Raw genomic sequence first — 25,693 nt, forward strand, 5'->3', positions numbered from 1 at the left:
TCATGTCCAAGAATCTTGGCAAGGATGAACCTGCCATCCTTACCTCGAGCCTCAAACAGATATCTATTTCTTCCACTGCTACAAGTTTATGAGGAAATCATAATAGACAGTTGACTGACGAACAGGAATTTGGAAAATGATATGTTGCTATACCTAATACTATACTATTTTAAAATTATGTACTGCTTATATCTCCACTTCTTTATCAAAGTCATCTTTTTATTGCTAAATTTTCATCATTCATCACCTCCTAAGCCTATTGACGCAAAGAGTCTCGGTTAGATTTCGACACTCGTCTCAATTTTACTCACGGAAACCTAATGTGCAATAAATTTGCAAAGCAAAATTAATTACATATGGCGCAAATACTCCAAAGGAAGTAATTCTATTTCAATTTCGTTTTGTATCAATCTGGCTTTGCGATATACAGGAATGTGAGTTTTCTTCCTTAATAATAATAATAATAATAATAATAATAATAATAATAATAATAATAATAATAATAATAATAATAATAATAATAATTTACGAACAAAAGCCTTTAAACTAATCCTTTCAAGGCAAATTATCGGACTTACCATAAGCAAACAATCAAATCTAAAGTCGAATATCTTATCATTCAAGGACACTTCATCATACTTGAGAGAGAGAGAGAGAGAGAGAGAGAGAGAGAGAGAGAGAGAGAGAGAGAGAGAGAGAGAGAGAGAGAGCTTTTAACGTGTAACCAAAATTACAGTTTGAAGTTCACCATTGTAATTGTTTTTTTTTTCAAGTGTTATTGGAACCTTTATCTGTTTTCTAAATTACTAGTGTACTCGACCCGTCAAAATGATGGCTAAATATTCTATAGATATGCACAAACGCATATATATATATATATATATATATATAGATATATAGATATATATATATAACCAGGCACTTGCTCAGTATTATGTAGGAGAGATCGTTATATTAAAAAAAAAAAAACACATTCTTGAAATATATAACATCGAATGAAATACTAAACGCTATCAATTTTTCTGTTTTTTTTTTTTTCTTTCTTTTCAACCCACCTCCATTCAATGTCTAACAATCGACGCACACCCAAAATTCAAATCATAGTTTGAAGATCATGTGATCAGAGTTGAAGAAACTGGTGATGCCAGGTGGCAGCGAGTACGCAAGAACTAGCATCAGGTGAGATCTCTTAAAACTCTATTACTAATTATTAGATTAGATGAAGCCGGATCATATGAGGGCTTTCAAAGGGTTGGGTCGTCTACTACTTAAAAGACTATTTACATTCCTATGGACTTCCATATATAAATCTGAGTTACAAATTTTGTCTGGACTTCCATATATAAATTTGAGTTACAAATTTCGTCTGGACTTCCAAATATAAATATGAGTTATAAATTTCGACTGCTCTCCCGATTAAATATCTATGTTTTTTTCTTTTACCAAGTTAAATGAGACCTGCATTTTTATATTCTTACCTAAACAGAGGCAATGGTAGATAAGGTATTGGTATTAAAATCCTACAGTTATATACCTTGTATGTTTTATTTTGAATCAGAAGCTTTCGCACTATTTACAAAGTGCCTCTTCAGCTGAAGAATAAAAAACTTGCAAAATGTTTCTGAGGTAAACTAAAACATATGACAATTACAAGATTAAAGTAATTAAACTAAAGTGGTAGTTATTGAAATGGTATTATTAAATCCTTCCTCAAAAGTAATAGATCTTCCATAGAAGGGAGGAGGGCTATATAAATCTGTTTAAATCATAAGCAGTGATGAAACTTCAAAATTTGGGGAAGCAAGAAAGACAGTCACTACTATAACTAGTAAACTGGATATGATGACTGCCAACAAAATGTAAGTAAAAACTTTTTCCCCCAAAAAAAACAATACTGGCTGAAATAAAACTGTAGAGAGAGAACAGTCTTATTGTAGCAATGAGAAAGTTTATCTAAAGTCTTCTTCTTCCCCACCTCTATCCCAACATTAAGGGGTCGGTTGCCTGATGCACCCTCTCTAATGCTTTCTATCAAAGGCATCCTCTTTCACCAAACCTCTTCTTCCAATATCATGCTTCCCCTTGTCTCACCATCCAATTCTCTACTTCCCTCTCGATCTTCTCTCCCTAACAGGTTTCATCCAAGCCCTCCACAACTCCCTCCCCACCAACTATCATCAACACTTATCACTTCTACAATCTTTACTATGCCTGCTATTCTTCTATTTCATTATTTCCCAATCTTTCATGCGGTGATATTCCCCTAATCAACCTCAGCAATCTCATCTCTGTTCTCTCAAACTTTGCTTCCTCTTTGCGTCTTAAAGAGTCCAAATGTTCGATCCATACATTAACACTGGTCTTATTACTCTGTTATAGATCTTGACTTTCATCTTGATTGGCATTTTCCTATCACACATTTCTCTTGCTACCTCTCTCCACTTTCCCCAGGCTACTTTTATCCTAGTCTCAACTTCAGCCCCACATCCTCCCTCCTGACTTATAGTAAGCCCAAGTATCTAAATTGTTCTACCTGTTTTATAACAGAGACTCCACTTTCATGCATGGCTCCCCTGACCCTCCCTTCCTTACTGCTCAAAATAGCTTCAGTTTTAACCACATTTACTCTCAAGCCACCCATCTCCAAAGTCTCTTGCCACTCTACCACCATTCTCGGTAAGTCTCCCTCCTTTTCAGCGATAATCACCAAATCATCTACATATAGCAACTCCTCATTTCTGATCTCTTCACTAAACACATCCAAGACCACCACAAATAAAAACGGACTCAATACTGACCACGAGGATAATCCACACTAACTTCAAACGTTTCTGTTTCCCCAACAGCTGTTATTACTTTTGTCCTTGTTCTTTTGTACACCATCTCTACTATTCTAACCAACATTTGGACTTTCCCCTTCCTCAAGCACCAAAACATTACTTCTCTTGGTACTCCATCATAAGCCTTCTCTAAATCTACATAAGCACAAAAGAGCTTCTAGTTCCCCTCTAGCCTCTTTCTTGTAGCTGCCTTACTATAAAAATAGCATCCACAGTCCCTCTCCCACTCATGAATCTATCTGTTGTTTCCTAAATCTTTACAATCTCTCTCAATCTTTTGAGTACCCCCTCAAAATCTTTCAAACCAAGCTCTGTTAGTTTAATTCCCCTGTAACTACCACATTCTATGACATCTTTCTGCTTAAATTCAGATATCATTAGACTCTTCTCCCAGTGTTTAACCATTATTTCCTCTTCCTATATAGCTCTTAATAAATCCAGCATCCATCCTTCCCTCTCTGTAACTAGTATCTTGACCATTTCAATGTGAAACTCTCATGGACCTGGTACTTTAGCATTTTTTATTTTATTCAAGGCCAGCTTCACTTATGTGGTCTGTATCTCCATCAATGAGCCCTCTACCGCTGCCCCCCCCCCCCCCCTCTCTCTCTCTCTCTCTCTCTCTCTCTCTCTCTCTCTCTCTCTCTCTCTCTCTCTCTCTCTCATTTTCTGTGGTAAATAGTTGTTCAAAATATTTTCTCCATCTTCACTTGATGTCTTTATCCCTATGTAATATATTTCCATCTCTATCCTTGATAATTCCCAGCTGCCCCACATCTTGCCTTTGCCTTTTCCTAAAGTTTGTAATCTTATAGATATCCTTTTATCCTTCCCTTGTTCCTAGCCTTTCATTCATTTGCTCTACTGCTCTTCCAATAGCTATACATTCTTTCCTCCTGTACTTTCCAGTCCTTAAATGACTTCGATTTTCTTTTAACTGACTCTTGCACCTCTCTGTCCCAACACCAATTTTCTCACAACACACCATAATTGCTGATTCTCTCTCTCTCTCTCTCTCTCTCTCTCTCTCTCTCTCTCTCTCTCTCTCTCTCTCTCTCTCTCTCTCTCTCTCTAGGGATAGGACATACAGTACTATCATATAAGCGATTCTCCGGAGCAAAGCTCCAGGCAATCTACCAGAACAGAACTGAATCAATCAATCAATCAATCAATCAATCTCTCTCTCTCTCTCTCTCTCTCTCTCTCTCTCTCTCTCTCTCTCTCTCTCTCTCTCTCTCTCTCTCTCTCTCTCACACACACACACACACACACAAAACTCCTAAAATTCTCACCATTTACTTATTTTCTCCTTCAAGGTCCCAACCTTTAATTCTTAATTTCCTCTTTCTCTTCAAAGGTTTTCTATTATTTTAAAATCAACCACTATCAGTTTATGCTGTTTAACACACCCTTCCCCCAAAATCACTTTACAGTTCATCATTACTCTTTTCGTCAACTCATTGAACCAGGGTGTAATCTATTTGGCTTTCCACTCCTCCATTTTCATACGTTATCAGGTTCGTATCCAACTTCTAAAACGTGATCATTCAAAACTCTGAGCCATCTCTTATATACTTCCCACCTTCGTTTCTAGTTCCAAACCTATGACCTACATGTACCTCCTCGTACCCATCCCTTCATTGCTGATTGAGTCACTTCAGTTTACAGACTACTTATGTATAACAATGCATGATTAACATTGTAGGCCTATCCCTTTCAAAATTTCTGAATATTCATCCCGTCCTCTGGCAAAGTAGCATCAACTGCCTAGTGTAAGGTACACCAACATAGTGCCACTTGAAGATTCCTATGATACCTTAGTCCATGGGTTGCATTAGCTAGGTGGTGTTGGGTGGCAAGAAAATAACTTAAGCATTCCGGTATCTGTCGTTCAGATGAGTGCGATGTCTGGGAACATTGTCAAGGATCAACATAACCTTGAAAGGAATTTCTTTACCCTGCAATACTCGCTTACTTTTGGTATAAAATGGCCATTAAACTATTCTTAAAAATTGGCCATAGTGCCCTATGCCTTCGGATCAGCCATCCAAATAACATAAAGCATGGTATTAGAGATGTTCTTGAGGGCTCAGGCATTAAGGCCACATGGAGCATAAACAAAGGCTTTAGATTAAAATTGCCATTAATGTTAAACCCATAACATTAATATTAGTCTATCTTTGGCTACCTTGTACCCTGTCATAGTTCCCTCTTCCTAAGAAATAAATGAACGATCAAGCATCCTCCTCTAAAACAATCTCCTCTCACCAACATTGAAGATGAGTTCCAGGGGGAATTTGATGTCTATCGAAGACTTTTTATATTTCTGGAAATTTCTTGTCAGCAATGGTATTAGCAGCTGCTAATTTTGATACTATGAAAACTGAAATAGTTCTTGAACAAATTAAATCATCCATGACTCGCGATAAATTAAGAGCTCATTTCCCTCAGATGTTTTTTACACAAATTCTCAAACAAACACTTGGCTTTCTCTTGAATAAGCATTTGGTTTTTAGGAATTCATTCATACATCTATCGTTCTATCCACAGGGATAATAAGCGTTCCATTTCATCGTAGATTATGCTTTTCTTCACGTTAGTAGTTTTCAATATTGGAACTTTTTCAGCCACATACAGTACTGGACAATGCAGACTGGGCAATGCAATCTTGAGAGTGAATAACACAGGTGTCCGAGACAGGCCTACAGCATGTGCAATATCTATCACCTTATCCATATTTTCATAACTTTTTATCATGTCAAATTTGTCTTCCATTATAATCACATACCTCTCAGAATCACTAGCTTTGATGTTCATGAAAAGTATAGTATTGTTAAATATGCGAAGATTGTTGATATATAAAAGAATACAGTAAGTTCAACACAACAACAAAAAATGGTGAACAACTAATGAACGTAGTCAGTGGTTTTCCTTCTTCTGGCAGAAACGAAAAGCTGTTCACAACTTGGCGCTATGCACTTTTTAGTCCTTTTTTCATTTTAATGAGATATTTTAGCTCATCCTTTTATTTTTTCTTTAACATTCATATAATACAGTCAGCAAGCCTTATTCCCAGGGGTTAGGCAACAGAGACAGGGGCGAAAAGTGAGAATCTACGAATACTTCTTCCCTAGGGTGGGTTAACTCCTAACCTACCAACTCACTGCCCATTGGCTATGTGCAGTTAACCAACACACTAAGTAACCCACTGTACTGCCTAATATTGTTTTCACTTGGTATATATCACAGCACAAGTATTGTGTTAACGAATGAACACATTTCAGTAAGGGTACAGTACATGTACACGGGTACATTAGCGTATGTATCTGTGTAACATTAATCAAATAGAAACTGAACCAGTTAGAACATGGAGAGAAGAAAAGGTGCTATGACTATTTAGCCAGAGACAGGAAATAGCCAAAGGAGTCATCTACTCCTTCCTTATTAAGCAGTGTAGGAGTAGCCAAAGAAACACTTGGTATCTGATCGCTCTCAGATGCAATCAGGAATAGCAATATGAAATAAGAATTTACCATGATCTCACAATAATGAAACTGAAGAAAATCCAAGAAGGCACTGGCATATGTATAGGAAAGTTGGCAATCTTCTGCAATTGGTGTCGTAGGCAAGATACATCTTCTGTTGAAGCCTATCGACAAGTAAATGCTGATTTCCTCCTCTACCTTTGCAGAGAGAAGCTATCTCTTAGCCTTGAGACAGATTTTCAGATTGAAGGGCTTGAACCTTTCTTCTTCCTGGGAACTTTAAGGAGCTTTTAACGGTCATGCACCCCAATTCTACAAATTTCTTATGCCCTTCTTTGGTCTGTTTATTACACCTACACTGTGCGTTCAATAAAAACTCCTTTGCTCAGAAATTGTAATTTCACTAACATCTATATCTAAACCATATTTTTATCCAGTATCTCCATATCTCAACCATTCCTATCTTACTCCCCCATCTACTCCTGAACCCAAGTGAAAAACATATTCAGTAGAGTTGTTGTCTGAGAAGAATAAGAAATAAAAAACCCTAGGAGAAGGGCACTCCATTATCAAACCATTGTTCTCTACTCTTTGGTAGTGCTATAGCCTCTGTAGCATGGTCTTCTACTGTCTTGGGGTAGAGTTCTCTTGCTTGAGGGTACACTTGGGCACACTATTACCCTATATTTCTCCTCCTCTAGTTTTTTTTTTTTTTTTTTTTTTTTTTTTTTTTTTTTTTTTTTTTTTTTTTGAAGTTTTTATAGTTTATATATGAAAAATCTATTTCAATGTTACAGTTCTTAAAATATTTTATTTTGATTGTTCATTACTTTTCTTGTAGTTTATTACTGTACTTCCTTTCCTCACTGGGCTATTCTTCCCTCTTGGAGCCCTTGGGCTTATAGCCTCTTGCTTTCCCAACAAGGGTTATAGCTTAGCTAGTAGTAGTAGTAGTAGTAGTAATAATGACGTAAGATTGAAGGTTGTTAATGTACATCTGAAAAACTCTCTATAAGTGATTGTATAGGATGTAACAAAGGAAATTTAAAAGATGAAGAATGAAAGGCATCCCAAGCAGCTGAGATTACAATGTAAATACAGTGATCCAGTGGTAATTGTGTGAGTGACTGACAAGAATGTGCTAAGAGTTTTCAAATAAGATTGACAAATTTTGAGATAATTTTTATTTTTCCTAACGATACAAACCTTAGCTATTTATGGAGATGGAGGAAGTCTAACACCCCTATAAATAGAGTTGGTTTGTATTCCAGTTACGGAACAACATATATTTCAAACAAATGGGTGAGAATAATGACTGCTTTTTTGTATAAAGGTAATAGATGGACATGGATTTTTCAAGTTAAGTACTTCCCCAGCACTGGAGTTGGGGAGGTTATTCAGCATTGTGGTACAACTTGGAGAATACTTAGCGTTGCACCGTGAATTAAAAGTTAGGAGAGTGGAAAGCAAGAGGGAAGAATGAAAGAAAAATAGAAAGCTAAAAATAAAGTTGCCACTTGGGACCTAATGGATGCTACAAGACCCCCTTCTTTATTATCTAAAAAAAAATTCATCACAATATAAACTTGGTATCAGTTTTTATAATAAATTCATTCAACCTTTTTCAGTTTTCAAAGTTTATAAAAGGGCTGCCCTCTTTTCATGAAATCAAATTTATACAAAGTAATACGTACACCTACCTTGACATTACATGATAATTTCTACAATTTTCCAATTTAGTAAATCAAAGAATCTAACATAAAGTGATTTTACTTACCGAACATCCCTAGGAAGAGTCATGTAGATCTGCCAAAGGAAAGTTGTGAAGCTACGGCCACATAAGAGGCAATATACGATGCCAATGGCAAAAAGTGTGTGAATATAAGAGAGCTTCCATGCGTAAGAAAGCACGCTGCCTACAGCCCCTGCTGCAGCTATGCGAAACATGATTCTCCGCCTTAGAACTCGCGTCTTAAATCTAACAAAAATGATTCCTGGTTTCTTGACCCACGTAACTTCAAGGATTCAGTTTGTTCACCCTATTATCTGAAAATAAATAGAAATAAACTTTTAAAATCAAATAAACTTTAAAAAATATGTTATTTTCATTAGTAAAATAAATTTTTGAATATACTTACCCGATAATCATGTAGCTGTCAACTCCGTTGCCCGACAGAAATCTAAGGAGGGATACGCCAGCTATCACAATACTAGAAGGGGGTGTACTAACAGCGCCACCTGTGGCCAGGTACTCAAGTACTTCTTGTTGACACCTCCTCAATTATTCCTCGATCCCACTGGTTCTTTATGGGGAGGAAGGGAGGGTCAATTAAATCATGATTATCGGGTAAGTATATTCAAAAATTTATTTTACTAATGAAAATAACATTTTTCAATATTAAACTTACCCGATAATCATGTAGCTGATTCGCACCCAGGGGGGTGGGTGAAAACCAGTGAACAAGATTAAAGGATAGCCAAGTATCCCCACATTTCATATAACAGTTATCTCTAATAACAAATGAAATAATAAGTACCTGGTAAGGAAGTCGAATTGAACCGTTACTCTGCCTCTTTTTTAAGTTCGTCTTCCTTACTGAGCGCAGCGTTCCTCTTGGAGGCTGAATCAACCCAAGGTGCTAAAGTATATAGGGTTGCAACCCCTACTAAAGGACCTCTACACAACCTTTAACCCAGGCGCTTCTCAAGAATGAATTGACCACCCGCCAAATCAAAAGGATGCGGAAGGCTTCTTAGCCTACCGTAACAACCATAAAAACAACAAAAGAATTCAAGAGAAAAGTTAAAAAGGTTATGGGATTAAGGGAATGTAGTGGCTGAGCCCTCACCTACTACTGCACTCGCTGCTACGAATGGTCCCAGGGTGTAGCAGTTCTCGTAAAGAGACTGGACATCTTTCAGATAAAAAGATGCAAACACTGACTTGCTCCTCCAATAGGTTGCATCCATTACACTCTGCAGAGAACGGTTTTTATTAAAGGCCATCGAAGTAGCTACGGCTCTTACTTCGTGGGTCCTTACCTTCAGCAATGCAAGGTCTTCCTCCTTTAAGTGAGAATGTGCTTCTCTGATCAGAAGCCTTATATAATACGAAAGCCCATTCTTGGACATGGGTCTCGAGGGTTTCTTGATGGCACACCATAAGGCTTCTGACTGTCCTCGGAGAGGTTTAGACCTCTTTAGATAATATTTGAGAGCTCTGACAGGGCAAAGAACTCTCTCAAGTTCGTTACCTACCATGTTGGAAAGGCTAGGTATCTCGAACGATCTAGGCCAAGGACGTGAAGGAAGCTCGTTCTTTGCTAGGAATCCAAGCTGGAAAGAACATGTAGCAGACTCGGTCGTGAAACCAATGTTCTTGCTGAAGGCATGAACCTCACTGACTCTTTTAGCTGTTGCCAGGCAAACGAGAAAAAGAGTCTTGAGGGTAAGGTCCTTGAATGAAGCTGACTGGAGAGGTTCGAACCTAGATGTCATAAGGAACCTTAAGACTACGTCTAAATTCCAGCCTGGAGTGGAAAGACGACGATCTTTAGACGTCTCAAAAGACTTAAGAATGTCTTGAAGGTCCTTGTTGGAAGACAGGTCCAAACCTCTATGGCGGAGAACTGAGGCCAACATACTCCTATATCCCTTAATCGTAGGAGCTGAAAGGGATCTCTCATTTCTAAGATGAAGCAGGAAGTCAGCTATTTGGGTCACAGAGGTATTGGTAGAGGATATTGAATTGGCTCTACACCAGCTTCGGAAGACCTCCCACTTAGACTGGTAGACCCTACGAGTGGAAACCCTCCTTGCTCTGGCAATAGCCCTGGCTGCCTCCTTCGAAAAGCCTCGAGCTCTAGCGAATCTTTCGACAGTCTGAAGGCAGTCAGTTGAAGAGCGTGGAGGTTTGGATGTAACCTGTCTACGTGAGGTTGACGTAGAAGGTCCACTCTTAGAGGTAGAGTCCTGGGGAAGTCTACTAGCCATTGTAGTACCTCTGTGAACCATTCTCTTGCAGGCCAAAGGGGAGCAACCAGCGTCAGCCGTGTCCCTTCGTGCGAGACGAATTTCTGCAGAACCTTGTTGATTATCTTGAACGGAGGGAATGCGTACAGGTCGAGATGGGACCAGTTCAGTAGAAAGGCATCCACATGAACTGCTGCAGGGTCTGGAACAGGAGAACAAAACAGAGGAAGTCTCTTGGTCATGGAGGTGGCAAACAGATCTATGGTAGGTTGACCCCACAAGGTCCAAAGTCTGTTGCACACACTCTTGTGGAGGGTCCATTCCGTGGGAATGACCTGATTCCTTCTGCTCAGACGATCTGCTGACACGTTCATATTGCCCTGGATGAACCTCGTGACTAGAGAGAGGTTTCGACTTCTTGACCAAATGAGGAGGTCCCTTGCGATCTCGTAAAGGCTCCTCGAATGGGTCCCCCCTTGTTTGGAGATGTAAGCCAAGGCTGTGGTGTTGTCCGAGTTCACCTCCACCACTTTGCCTAGCAGGAGGGACTTGAAGTTCAACAGGGCTAGATGAACTGCCAGCAGTTCCTTGCAGTTGATGTGGAGAGATCGTTGTTCCTCGTTCCACATTCCGGAGCATTCCTCTCCGTCCAAGGTTGCACCCCAGCCCGAGTCCGATGCATCTGAGAAGAGATGAAGATTGGGGGTCTGAATGGCCAAGGATAGACCCTCTCTGAGAAGAAGGTTGTGCTTCCACCACAGGAGAGTGGTCTTCATCTCTTGGTTGATAGGGATAGAGATTGCTTCCAGGGTAGAACTCTTGTCCCAATGAGCTGCCAGGTGGAATTGAAGAGGGCGGAGGTGGAGTCTGCCCAGCTCGACAAACAGGGCTAGGGACGAGAGAGTCCCTGTGAGACTCATCCACTGTCTCACTGAGCAACTGTTCCTCTTCAGCATGCTCATGATGCACTCGAGGGCTTGGCTTATCCTGGGGGCCGATGGAAAAGCCCGAAAACTCTGACTCTGAATTTCCATTCCCAGATATACGATGGATTGTGAGGGAATGAGTTGAGATTTTTCCAAATTGACTAATAGACCCAGGTCTCTGATAAGGTCTAAAGTCCAATGAAGATTCTCCAGACAACGACGACTCGAGGAGGCTCTCAACAGCCAGTCGTCTAGGTAGAGGGAGGCTCTGATGTTTGACAAGTGAAGGAACTTGGCTACATTCCTCATCAGAAGGGTAAAGACCATAGGAGCTGTGCTTAGGCCAAAACACAGGGCTTGGAATTGGTAGACGACCTTTCCGAAAACGAATCTTAGGAAAGGTTGGGAGTCTGGATGAATCGGAACGTGAAAATAAGCATCTTTCAAGTCCAATGAGACCATCCAGTCCTCCTGTCTGACCGCTGCCAAGACCGACTTGGTCGTCTCCATCGTGAACGTCAGCTTGGTGACATACTCGTTGAGAGCGCTGACGTCCAGGACAGGTCTCCAACCTCCTGTCTTCTTGGCCACAAGAAAGAGGCGGTTGTAGAAGCCCGGGGATTGATGGTCCCGGACTACAACCACAGCCTTCTTCTGCACAAGAAGCGACACCTCCTGTTGCAAAGCTAGCCTCTTGTCCTCCTCTTTGTAGTTGGGAGAGAGGTTGATGGGCGAAGTGGTCAGAGGTGGTTGAAGGAAGAATGGAATCCTGTAACCGAACCTCAGCCAACTGACAGACTGTGCGTCTGCACCTCTCATCTCCCAAGCTCGCCAGAAGGTCTTGAGTCTGGCTCCTACTGTCGTCTGGAGAATCGGAGAGTCAGTGTTTTCCTTTGGATGACTTGGATCCTTTCCTGGACTTGCCTCTGTAAGAGTCTGGACGGGAGCTTCCTCGGCTGGGGGCTCTACCACGAAAGGGCGGTATGAATCTAGTCGCAGGAGTATCAATCACTGGGGAGCGGTAAGTCTTAGGGGCTGAGGTGGAAGCCTTAGACTTACGAGCCGAAGAAGCCACAAGATCGTGCGTGTCTTTCTGAATCAAAGCAGCTGACAAATCTTTAATGAGCTCTTCGGGAAAAATAAACTTCGAAAGAGGAGCAAACAGAAGTTGTGAACGTTGGCAAGGGGTAATGCTGGCGGAAAGGAAAGAACACAGCTGTTCCCTTTTCTTCAAAACCCCTGACACGAACAAGGACGCTAGCTCGCCCGATCCGTCTCTGATGGCCTTATCCATACAGGACATTAACAGCATGGCAGAATCTTTGTCCGTATGGGAGGTTTTCTTGCTGAGGGCCCCCAGGCACCAGTCTAGAAAATTAAACATTTCAAACGCTCTAAACACTCCTTTAAGCAAGTGATCCAAGTCCGAAAAGGTCCAACACACTTTTGAGCGTCTCATAGCAGATCTTCGAGGCGAGTCTACCAGACTTGAGAAGTCAGCCTGGGCAGAGGCAGGTATTCCCAAGCCTGGTGCTTCCCCTGTGGCATACCAAACACTCGCTTTCGAAGTGAGCTTCGTTGGAGGGAACATGAAGGAAGTCTTGCCAAGAAGTTGCTTAGACTGCAGCCATTCCCCTAGGATCCTAAAAGCCCTCTTGGAGGATCTAGCTAGGACAAGCTTGGTATAGGAAGACTGAGCTTGTTGCACTCCCAGCGAAAACTCAGATGGTGGAGAGCGGGGTATAGCTGAGACAAAATGGTCTGGATAAACCTCCCTGAGAAGAGCCAAGACCTTTCGAAAATCAAGAGACTGTGGAGAGGGTCTGGAGTCGTCCACATCCGAAGAGGGATCAAGGTGTGCTTCCTCATCATCCGAAATCTCAACCCCAGAATGAGGCGACGGGATCGGAAACGAATGCTGAACCGCAGAGTCAGAACGAGCAGGAACAACAACAGAGGTGGAAGGAGGAGGTGCAGCAAGTTCCTGTTCCTGTGGTATGAGTGAAGCGTGAATAGATCGAGGCTGTGCAGAACAAGGTAAAGTTCCAGCAAGCAGAGATGTCTGAGTAGCAGGATCAGGGTGCACGGGTAGAGCTCGGTGCAGCAGTTGAGCAGACTGACTCACAGGTGGAAGAGGTTCAACATCGTACGCCTGGCAGATGGAGCTGCGACTGGGTGCAGCGAGTGCAGGCGGGTGCAGCACAGGCTGAACCGGTGCAGGAGGCTGGTGCACCACCGGTGCAGGCGGGTGCAGCAAAGGCTGAACGGGTGCAGGAGGTTGATGCACCACCGGTGCAGGCGGGTGCAGCACAGGCTGAACGGGTGCAGGAGGTTGGTGCACCACCGGTGCAGGCGGGTGCAGCACAGGCTGAACGGGTGCAGGAGGTTGGTGCACCACCGGTGCAGGAGGGTGCAGCACAGGCTGAACCGGTGCAGGAGATAGGTGCACCACAGGTGCAGGAGGTGCAGCACTCTCAGCACGACACTCACGCATCAGGTCCGAAAGCTGAGCTTGCATGGACTGAAGCATAGACCACTTGGGATCAGCAGAGACAGTAGCAGACTGAGGTAAAGCCATAACAGTGGTTGCACCACCGGTGCAGCTCTGTTGTACCTTACTCCTCTTGGGCGGAGTACAATCGCTAGAAGACTGAGGCGAGTCAGAGCTGAGCCAACGACTGCAACCTGGCTGAGCACTCGTGGGTTGGACTCTGCGTTTAAGAGGTCTAGAGACCTGAGACCAACGATTCTTCCCCGAGAGAAGATCAGCGGACGAGCGGAAGACGGGCTCAATCGTCTGCAAGTGGGAGTGACGGTCTGTGGTAGACACGCCCGCAACCACTGAGGATGATTCTGTGCGCCTAACAAGGCCTGCCGAACCCTTATGCCCTTCGACATTGCTTCTCCCCTGGGCTTGGGAGCTTGCAAGAGGTCCCGGACTGGGAGAACGACTGGCTCGCACAGAAAAATCCCCACGCACCACACTGGCACTAACACTAGTACAAGGCACTGCACCGACACTAGCACTCGTCACAGCACTGGCACTAACTTCACCCACTGCACTCTTGGCCTTCAACTCTTTCACTTCGGCCATCAGAGACTTATGGTCACTTACCACTGACTCTACCTTATCGCCTAAAGCCTGAATAGCACGTAAAACCACTGACATATCAGGCGGAGGGCACACAGTAGGATCGGGGGTAGCCACTACAGGGGTAGGATCAGGAAGAGGATCATGAGATGAGGAAAATAAAGAAGAGTGAGAAGAACTCCTCCTAGCTCTAATTCTCTCTAACTTAGAAGAATACTTTAAAAGTCGGACAAAATCCAATTCCGAAAGACCGGCGCATTCCTCACATCGATTTTCTAACTGACAGGGTCTGTCCCTACAGTCAGAACAAGCGGTGTGAGGATCTACCGAGACCTTCGGAATACGTCTATTGCAAGACCTACAACGTCTATGGGAGGGGGCTTGCGAAATGTCAGACATTTTGTTTTCAAGAGAAGTCAAAGGGAGATCCAAAAAACAAGCAAAAATTCGTTAACCGTTAAACTGAATTAAATAAAAGCTATCTAGCTAATATCAGAAGGTTTCCAGTAATGCGACAGCCGTAAATCAAAGAGAATACATCACCAAATAAGCGAGAATAAACTCGAAGACCATGAGCGTATCCCAGAACGTCTAGCCGGAGGCACGACAGAGGAATAATTGAGGAGGTGTCAACAAGAAGTACTTGAGTACCTGGCCACAGGTGGCGCTGTTAGTACACCCCCTTCTAGTATTGTGATAGCTGGCGTATCCCTCCTTAGATTTCTGTCGGGCAACGGAGTTGACAGCTACATGATTATCGGGTAAGTTTAATATTGAAAAATTATATATTAAACCTAATTACAATATAATAAAAAAAATTGTCTTGAACATTGAAGACCAAAAGACAAATAAAATCATTAACAGATTCCAAATTACTATTCCCAAGCAGCAATATTTGCACATTTACCAGATAGTATGAAGTAAACATAATGGAGGATCTCATAGACCGTCGGCAGTGATGGCTCTGATGTCTGAATTTTAAGCTATACTGTAATGACGTTTCTGTAAAGATCACTTCGAGTAAAAGTTCATGATTTCTTGTGAGTATAAGTTGCTTTGCTTCAATGTACACAAAGGCAATTTACATCATCTAGTCAATCTGAAACTTGAAACTGTTTGCAGTTTTCTTAAGGGTTTAATATCATTAAGACATGAATCACTGGCTAATAAAACTATGAGCTTTGCACACTGCTTCCAATATCACTCATCATTAACATAAACAAAGAGACCAGGCCCATGAACTCCTCTTCCTAACAAGTCTAGTGCTAGCCTGGTTTATTTAACCACTAATAGACACTTGAAGATTGAACTTAAGGAGTTATTGAGCAGGAAGCTTACTGGGCATTAAGAAATTATCACCTTTACAGAAGCTCCTCGCACACTCCAGACGGTCAGTACTAATTTTTCTACCAGATTCTTAAATGTTTATCAATTCTTGACAAATTAATCAGTTTAAATATCATATACTACCCCTGAATAAAGCTATTTTGATTACTTGGAAGGAGATTATCACCTGCAACACATTTCACAAATGCTTTCCTTGTGGTTTTTCTTAAAAGACCTCAACCAGATTGTATTTTATTAATACAGACCAGTGAGATTTTGTGAAAGCTTTTATTGCTGGACTTTGGTGCTGGACAAGAAAACACAGGTTTGAAGACTTTTGCAATGCCTTTATTTGTTAAGTATTGCTTCCATTAAATATAGATATATACTTAATTACTAATTTCAATTTGTAAGCTTTCAATATACCAGTAATTAATTTCTAAAGTAATTTATATTTACCCTAGCCATACAACCCTGAGTCCCTTAACAAGGGATATCATTTCAGCGCAAGCTGGAATTGGTCGTTAAGTTGGATAACAAGTGCTTATCCAACTGGTTAGGGAGAGGGACGAGGAGACCCATCCACTTTTCAGTCTGAGAAACCTCACTGTACTGTAACCCAAGCCTGAAGGTACGAGTAAGTCGTGGAAGGCCAATCAATAAAGTAAAAAGGTTTGCTTGGTCACATAACGTTCCCTTTTGAAAGTAATGTGGGAAAACCCTTCAATGTAACAACACACTAGGATGCTGAAAGAAATTTTAGCATAACTACCTATAGATGAAGTCCAGTTGGTGAGGCTTCCAGGGCTGTACCCCAAGAGAGAGGGAAGTTAAAATGGAAAAGAAGGCCACACTCCACTTTAATCCCAGACTTACCGGTAACCTTAGCCCATGATCTACAGATACGGGTCTAGTAAATGAGCCAAGGTAACTAAACCACCTGCTGAGGAGCAATAACAGGTCCCAGGGTGAATGTATCAATGGATCTACGAGTCTGTGAGTCACATCCCACAGATGATGGGTGGCAAGGGTGGTCTGTAGTTTCCAGACCCCTGCCCTAAGTACCTGCACCACAGAGAAGTTCTTTTTAAAAGCTAAAGAAACAGCAGCGCCTCTGATGTCATGTGCTTTCACTCTAGTTCTTCCTCTTGAGGAAGACTCTAAAGAATGGCAAATTATTGGTACTTCCCAAAGCCATAAGGATATGGAGTTTTTAGAGATTTCTTTTTCTTCTTCCCTCATATTCTAATAAAAAGGTTTTGCAGTTGAGACCTGGCTACCTGGATATGCTTCAAGTAGCACCTCAATGCCCTTACTGGACACAGTAGGAGTTGATCAGGATCCTCAGTTACTCCACAAAGACTTGCAACCTGAAATGATATAAAACTTGGATACAACAATGAATTAAATTGAATATAAAATTTAGGCCGTCAGACAAGCACTGGGGCATCAAAGGCCATTCAGCGCTATATAATGCAAATTGATCAATTATACCCTTACACTCCCACGTTGACGTGTTCTAGGTTTTGGCTACAAAGTCGGGGACGAAGCTCAGAGACACTACCCTCCACCCCTTTGAATGGTTAACGTCAAACCAAAGACCAAGGAGGTCACTCACTCGCTTGGCAAAGGGTAAGGGAAGGAGAACCACTTTCTTCAGGGTATGGTCCCTGTCTGACAAGTAGCTCAAAGGTTAAGGTTCACCCTTCCAAGCAGGAAGGCTAACCTCAACTGGAGATCAGGTCTACTCAAAACTTAAAACATCTCTTCTGAAGAAGAAATATCTCCCCAGTTAAGTCCAAAGACTTGGCTCAAGGTCGAGCAATAGCCTTTTACCGCAGAAATGGAATAGAGTTCCTCCTTACAGAGGTAAATCAAGAAGTCAGCTATTACTGTACCGTACTGTACCTTCTTCAGGGAACCCGCCAGCAACCTAGACCACGAGAGTTACAGTTTAGATAATGAGAGTTCCAGTCTAGACAGCTTGGGTTTGGGACAGGTACAGAGTAGGTCTAAGGAAGTGTCCTGACCCTCTGGAGTGGAATAAGTGGGTTCCGCAATTCCGTGGACTTTGTCGATGCAAGCCAAGACTTGCAAGGCTGAATCAGACTCCCACAGCTCAATTGTTAGAGGTTTAGGGTTGGCAGGTCTCAGGTGATTACCTTCTGAGCAATTTGAGTAGTTAGTCAGAATCTCCACCTCCCGACTCATATTAGTCCAATTCAGGGATGAGTTTTAGTAGTCGTTAACATGTCAGTAGAGGAGAGAGTCCTGTGATGGGCGTCAATAGGCTGAGGTGCCAAAGAGGCCGCTAGTACCTGTTGGATCTTCAGCTACTGAGGGGCATCGACATGTCTTGATGCCCAATTCTTAGGCCGAAAAGTCGTATCCTTACTACTCCAAGGTTTCCATGCAAAGGAGTCAAGAATGTTTTGAGTTCCATTTGAGGGAGAGTCTAGGAGAGCTACTGTTTCCTGCGATTGAGAAGGTTCCAGAGACCGAGTGATTCGAGTGGACTCTCGAGAGGTGGAGGGAAGTCTCGGGGGAGGAATTCTCTGCGTTACAGGAAAAAGCTTGTAAGACTCTACAAAAGATTTCCCTAGGAGATCTCGATTCCCTACTGGTGAGAGGATAAAAGGTGTCTCCTGAAAATGATGTATCCTAACGACACTTATGCCGCCTTTGAGGAACTCTCAGAGGATGTAGGTCTAGTTCCTTCCAAAAAGGGTGTGGATCCAAGCAGTGGGGTTTCTCATTTACCGTATGTATGTGTCTCTGATACTGAGACACGTGGGGTATCGGAACTTGAGGGGAGGCTGGCACATGTGGGGCTGGTTGAGTAGGGGTCTTAGACTAGGGTACCGGTGCCGAGAAAGTGGCGGGAGCCTGGGAGGATACAGTTGTACTTCGCCTCCTATGACTTGAGGGGGCATTTGGTTTCTCCAGAGATACATACATAATGGAATCATGTTTGGTCGGTCGGAAAGAACCGATGAAGAAGAAGCCTTGGTCTTGGCAGATTGGGTAGCCATAGAAGCTTTTACTATATTTTGTATCCACTCTCCATCGAGATCCCAGGGAGTGGCTGGATGGGAGTGGGGTGGATGGGGGAGGGGGGGGGGGGCGCTTGCCCTTGGGCATAGTAGGTGCGAGACACTAAGTCTCGTTTCCAAGAGGAATTCAAATTGTGAGAGTCAGATATGTTGTCACATTCGCGGTAGCTCATTGGCCATGGTCGAGATTCGTTTTGCATTTCGCGAGCAATGGGGGGAGGATCGTGAGGGTGGACTTCAAGCACGTCTTAAAAAGGGCGAAGGAGTTGGGAAGTGCACAAAAGAGATCTTGTCTGGGGAGAGGAGGGAGGGAAGGTGGAAGACAACAAGCCTCCCTAACTCGTCCAGAACCCAATACATGGGTACAAACTACTGATGGCAAGCGAGGGTGTTTTGGTGGGATCCTGTACGACGATGTTTTATAATTGGGTACCCAATGGGGTACAGGGGCGATCCCTTGCCTGCTATAAAGAACTTGAGCGAACTGGTGAATAACTGTGACCTGGCAAGAAATCCTGTGTACTCTTATGAGAAGGTCAAAGAAGAATTCTCTTGAGAAAGACAACTGCTAGGGTCTTCCCCATGGCCCGTAGGTGTTGGGGGAAACCCTAGGGCTGAGCGTGCTCAGCGTGTGAGCTCACCACGTAAAAGATCGTTACCCCGAGGGAGAACAATCTGCAGAACCTCAGGTGGTATAGGAACTACAGAGGCAGATGAATCTGAGGGCACAGAGCCAGAGGGACAGGGATCCCTTCGCTCAGACTGGAAGAAAGAAGGGACTACTGTAGGCCTACCTTCCCGCTATGTGCTGCGTTTCAACACAACTACCAGTCTGTCCTTCGAAGGAAAATCCAAGAGTCCCAACAAAGGCCAGAGCTCACAAAGAGCATAAAGAAGTACCCTATCCACAACACCAATCACAATATGGCCCACTTGGTTTGATAGACAGCGTCGTTGAGGCTGTTGAGGATCTGCGGAGGTGTCCAGACATCTCTTGCGTAATACTGTGAAATATTTGGGCGTGTGGTTGGCAAAACAGGTAGGGAAAAGGAGACAATTCCCTCGGAGTCTCCCCAAGTATGAGTAGAAGGTCGAGGTGCCATTCTACTCGAAGCCACTTCGGAGCCATGAGTCTCGTGTTGAGATGGGGCGTCGTTCGAACTCAATTTAGGACGCTCCTCATCCTGCCATCCCACGGGTGTTGGAATGTGTCCTTAAATGCTACATTTGGATCTAGAACTGGAGAGCAGTAGATGGTGAGTTTATGGTTTAGAGGTAACAAACAGGTCTACTATCAACAAACCCCCAAGGTTAGGATCTCCGTCGCTATACGGGGACCTAAAGACCATTCGGGGCCAACTACTTGCATCCTCCTGCTCAACTTGTCTGCCTATACATTCCTCCTGCCTGGAAGGAAGAGGGTTATCAAGTAAATCGAGTTGATGTTTGCCCATTTGAGTGTCTATTGCAAGATGGCATAGCTGCAGTGACACGGTAGCTCCTCGTTTTTTTTATGTGAGCCACTACAGTGGTGTTATCACTCATCAAAACCAACAAGAGTCCTGCTACAGGCCAAAAGTGCTGTAGAGCTAGATGGACATCTCTCAGCTCCAAAACATTTATATGGACTTGGCATTCCTGCTCGGACCAGAACCCTGACACCAAATGTTGACAAAAATGACAAATTTGTAGGTAATTTGTATTTCTCCTAACCATACAAATCTTAGCTATTTAATATGATATTTTCAGTTTAAAATAAATTTTTGAATATACTTACCCGGTGAATATATAAATAGCTTACGTCTCCGACGGTCGACAGATTCCAAAAACTCGCGAGCGATCGCCATGAAGGTTAACGGGTGTGCCCACCAGCGCCGACTATCGGCCAAATACCGCATATACTTCTCAACCAAACCAGTTCTTCTCAGTCCGTAGGGTCTCTATCGGGGAGGAAGGGAGGGCCTTTAATTATATATATTCACCGGGTAAGTATATTCAAATGATTTAGGCCAAGGACGAGACGGAAGTTCATTCTTGGCCAAAAAACCAAGTTGAAGAGAACATACTGCTTTATTAGCAGAGAAGCCGATATTCTTGCTAAAAGCATGTATCTCACTAACCCTTTTTGCCGAAGCCAAGCTCACCAAGAAAAGTGTCTTGAGGGTAAGATCCTTCAGGGAGGCTGAATTTAACGGTTCAAACCTGTCTGACATAAGGAACTGTAGGACCATGTCCAAGTTCCAAGCAGGAGTCGAAATATGACGCTCCTTGGAAGTCTCGAAACACTTAAGCAGGTCTTGAAGATCTTTGTTATTAGAAAGATCCAAACTTCTATGCCTGAAAACAGAAGCTAACATGCTTCTGTAGCCTTTAATGGTAGATGCAGAGAGGGAGCGACCGTTTCTCAGATAAAGCAGAAAATCTGCAATCTGCGCTACAGAGGCACTGGAAGAGGAAATAGAGGAGGACTTGCACCAGTCTCTAAATACCTCCCATTTTGACTGATAGATCCTGATGGTAGAGGATCTTCTAGCCCTCGCGATCGCTCTAGCTGCCTCCTTCAAAAACCCTAGAGCTCTAGAGAGTCTTTCGATAGTCTGAAGGCAGTTAGACGAAGCGCGGGGAGGCTTTGATGAAATCTCTTTACGTGAGGCTGTCGCAAGAGATCCATCCGCAACGGCAGACTTCTTGGAACGTCTACTAGCCATAGAAGTACCTCTGTGAACCACTCTCTCGCGGGCCAGAGGGGAGCAACCAACGTCAACCTGGTCCCTTCGTGAGAGGCGAACTTCTGTAACACCTTGTTTAGGATCTTGAAAGGTGGAAAGGCATAAACGTCCAGGTGAGACCAGTCCAGAAGAAAAGCGTCTATGTGGGCCGCCTCTGGATCTAGGACCGGAGAGCAAAAAGTCGGGAGCCTTTTTGTTAACGAGGTCGCAAAGAGATCGATGGTGGGTTGACCCCAAGTCATCCAAAGTCTCTTGCACACATCCTTGTGGAGCGTCCACTCCGTAGGAATCACCTGACCTCTTCGACTGAGACAGTCCGCTAAGACATTCAACTCCCCTTGGACGAATCTCGTCAAAAGAGAGATGTTTCGATCTTTTGATCAAATGAGAAGGTCCCTTGCGATGACGAAAAGAGAGTGGGAGTGAGTGCCTCCTTGCTTCGATATGTAAGCCAAGGCCGTGGTATTGTCTGCATTCACCTCCACCACCTTGTTTCGAATCAGACTCTCGAAACTCCTTAACGCTAGATGGACTGCTAAAAGCTCTTTGCAGTTTATGTGAAGACTCCTCTGGTCTGCGGACCAAAGACCGGAGCATTCCAGATTGTCCAGAGTCGCCCCCCAACCCAAATCCGATGCGTCTGAAAACAACACGTGGTTTAGGTTCTTGACTGCCAGAGAAAGACCTTCCCGAAGTATTATATTGCTGTCCCACCAAGCTAGACAAGTCTTGACTGGATCGGAGATTGGAATCGAGACCGTCTCTAAACCCTTCTCCTTGTTCCAATGGATGTCTAGGTGGAACTGAAGAGGGGGCAAGTTGAGTCTCCCTAGAGAGATAAACTGTTCCAGTGACGAAAGAGTCCCCAGGAGGCTCATCCAATCTCTCACAGAGCAACTGTTTTTCTCTTGCACGAGACGGACTTTGAGCAAAGCCTGCTCGATCCTGTTGGCAGACGGAAAAGCCCGAAAAACTCGACTCTGTATCTCCATCCCCAAATAGAGAATGGTCTGGGAAGGAGTCAGTTGCGACTTCTCCATGTTCACCAAGAGACCTAACTCTTTCGCAAGATCCAAAGTCCACTGTAGGTCCTGCAGACAGCGATGACGGGACGACGCTCTGAGCAACCAGTCGTCCAAATACAGGGAAGCTCTGATCCCCGATAAATGTAGGAACTTCGCTACATTCCGCATGAGCCTCGTAAAAACAAGAGGAGCAGGGCTGAGGCCGAAGCACAGTGCTCGGAATTGATACACCACCTTCCTGTACACAAACCTCAGATAATGTTGAGAATTTGGATGTATCGGGATGTGGAAGTACTATCCTGCAGGTCGAGAGAGACCATCCAGTCGCCCTCTCTGACTGCTGCCAAAACGGATTTGGTGGTCTCCATCGTGAACTTTGTTTTTACAACAAACACGTTGAGAGCACTTACATCCAGCACTGGCCTCCAGCCTCCTGTGTTCTTCGGAACCAGGAAGAGATGGTTGTAAAAACCTGGGGATTGAAGGTCCGAGACTTTCACCACCGCCCCCTTTTCTAACAACAGACACACCTGAAGATGTAACGCCTGTCTCTTTGTCTCCTCTCGATACCTGGGAGAGAGGTCTATTGGGACTTTCACAAGAGGAGGTCTTCGTACAAAAGGAATTTTGTAACCCTCCTTCAGCAACAAAACAGACTCCCGGTCTGCACCTCTCTTCTCCCAGGCCTGCCAGAAGTTGGTCAATCTGGCACCTACTGCTGTCTGAGGACGTGGGCAGTCAGACTCTGCCACGTGAGGATCTAGATCCTCTCTTCTTGCCTCGCTTGCTATCGGCACGAGAGCCTCCCCTACTGGGGGCTCTGCCACGAAAAGGCGGGATAAACCTTGCCGCTGGCGTGTCAAACTTCAGGTCTGCTGACATGAGAAGACGAAGGTAAAGCCTTACGAGCAGACGTGGCCATTAAATCATGAGTGTCCTTCTGAACAAGAGACGCCGCGATATCTCTAATAAGCTGTTGAGGGAACAAAGTAGAAGATAAGGGAGCAAAGAGAAGTTCTGACTTCTGACAAGGAGTGACCCCTGCAGAAAGAAAAGAACACAGAGTCTCTCTCTTCTTAAGAACCCCTGCTGTGAACGTAGCAGCCAGTTCATTAGAGCCATCCCTTATTGCCTTGTCCATGCAAAACATTATCTGAATAGAGACATCCCTGTCCGCTGACGAGACCTTCCTACTCAAGGCTCCCAGGGACCAATCCAAAAAATTGAAAACCTCGAAGGCACGGAAAATTCCTTTAAGGAGATGATCCAGATCTGTAGAGGACCAGCAAACCTTCAAGCGTCTCATGGCCAGATGACGAGGAGAGTCTACAAGGCTTGAGAAGTCTCCCTGGGCAGAGGCAGGCACCCCCAAGCGGAGAACTTCTCCCGTGTCATACCAGACGCTCGCACGGGAAGCCAATTTGAAAGGGGGAAAGGCACAAGAGGACTTCCCTAAACTCCTCCTGGACATTAACCAGTCTCCCAACAAACGCAAGGCTCTCTTAGAAGAGCGAGAGAGCACCAACTTCGTAAACGACGGAGTCGAAGAAGTCACGCCCAACGTGAATTCAGATGGAGGCGAACGAGGAGCAGCAGTAACAAAATGATCTGGAAACAGATCCTTAAAGATAAGCATTATCTTTTTAAAGTCAAGGGATTGCTGAGCAACCCTAGGCTCCTCTCCATCCGAAAGGGTCCCCAAAGGAACATCAGCAGGAAGGGGATCAACAACTTCCTCATCCGAAGGAACATCATCCGACAAAGGCAAAGTCCTGCGACACGGAGAAGCATGCCGAGGCGGCAACGATTGACAGGCTACATCAATATGCGAAGGAGCCGCAGCAAAAGCAGAGGTAACGACGTCACGTCGAAACTGCAACTGAAAGTCTTGAGGCTGAAAAACAACAACAGACTGTGGCGACTGACGTCCGACGTCACGTCGGGACTGCACAGACTGCAGGTCTTGAGGTTGAAAAACAACGCCAGACCGCGGCGACTGACGTTCGACGTCACATCGGGACAACGGAGTCGGCCGACGAACGTCTCGTCGGGACTGCGGTGACTGCTGCTGAACGTCACGCTGTGACTGCGGAAAATGAAGATCAACGTCACGTAACTGACGTGACTGACGAGGAACACGATCAGAGTCACGTTTAACAGCACCGCTAACATTAGCGCTAACGTCAAAATGACGAGACAAATCTCGCTTAGGCGGTTGAAGACCTGAGTCACGCTTGCCGGACTGACGAACCGCAAGCAAAGGATCTTTACGAACCTGGTCATGCTCATAAACTTCCATTAAGGATGAAAGTTTCAACTGCATGTCTTGTAAGACACTCCACTTAGGGTCAACGGGAGTCGAAACGGGCCGTGACGTCGGCAACGTCTGTGCAGGCAAGTCATCGCACCGAACGAGACCCTCGGACTCAGCGTCACGTTTACGTTTAACAGGAGAACAGCCATCCGATGACTGAATACGGTCAGAGCTGTCCCAATGACTACAGCCAGGACGCTGGACCTGTCCTGAAGGGACTGACTTGCGTTTTAAAGGTCTTGAAACCTTACGCCAAGGCTTCTTATGAGACGAATCATCGGAAGACGAGGAGAACTTAGTTTGTCCCGTCTTATGGTAAGGACGTGCTTGAAGAGCAACGTCTGATACCTTTGAGGGAACGTCTGTACATTGGTTTACACCTCTCACTCCCTTAAGTCCTACGACATTCCTTCTCCCTGGTGCAGGGGAGCTTGAAAGAGGTCTCGGACTAGGCAAGTGACAAGCACGAACAGACGAACCCTCCGTCACAACACTAAACACATTAGTCGCACTTTCCACTTTACCACTTTGACTTTCCACTTTACCACTTTGACCCTTTAAAAGTTTAACGTCGGACTTAAGCTGGTTCCTGTCCGATGCCAAGGTTTCGACCTTCTCACCCAACGCTTGAATAGCCAATAACATTTCACGCATTGAAGGTTCATGAGTGCCAATAGGGGGTTCTGAAACTACCACTACAGGAGAAGGATTAGGTTCAGGGGCATGGGAAAAGGAAAAATCTATAGATCTAGAAAAGCTTCTTCTCACCCTATCTCTTTCGAGTTTCCGAGTATATTTCTCATACTCCAACCACTCGAATTCCGATAAAACCACACATTCCTCACATCGATCCCCTAATTGACAGGATTTACCCCAGCAATTAGCACAAACAGTATGAGGATCGAGAGAAGCTTTCGGAAGACGTTCGTTAC

At 44.0% G+C, this 25,693-nt stretch overlaps 1 protein-coding gene across 3 annotated transcripts in view; it reads right to left on the bottom strand.

Moving 5' to 3' along the window:
- The window catches only part of LOC137645653 (long-chain fatty acid transport protein 1-like), a 169,678-nt gene that overhangs the window by 129,417 nt on the left and 14,568 nt on the right, over nucleotides 1–25,693 (bottom strand). For all 3 annotated transcript variants that reach the window (XM_068378485.1, XM_068378483.1, XM_068378484.1), the window contains exon 2: nucleotides 8,103–8,371. In XM_068378485.1, the coding sequence (XP_068234586.1) occupies nucleotides 8,103–8,272 (170 nt within the window). In that variant the 5' untranslated portion in view covers nucleotides 8,273–8,371. The remainder of the gene's footprint in view (nucleotides 1–8,102; nucleotides 8,372–25,693) is intronic.

This window comes from Palaemon carinicauda, chromosome 8, assembly GCF_036898095.1.
Source record: "Palaemon carinicauda isolate YSFRI2023 chromosome 8, ASM3689809v2, whole genome shotgun sequence".
In the NCBI taxonomy this organism is placed as follows: Eukaryota; Metazoa; Arthropoda; class Malacostraca; order Decapoda; family Palaemonidae; genus Palaemon; species Palaemon carinicauda.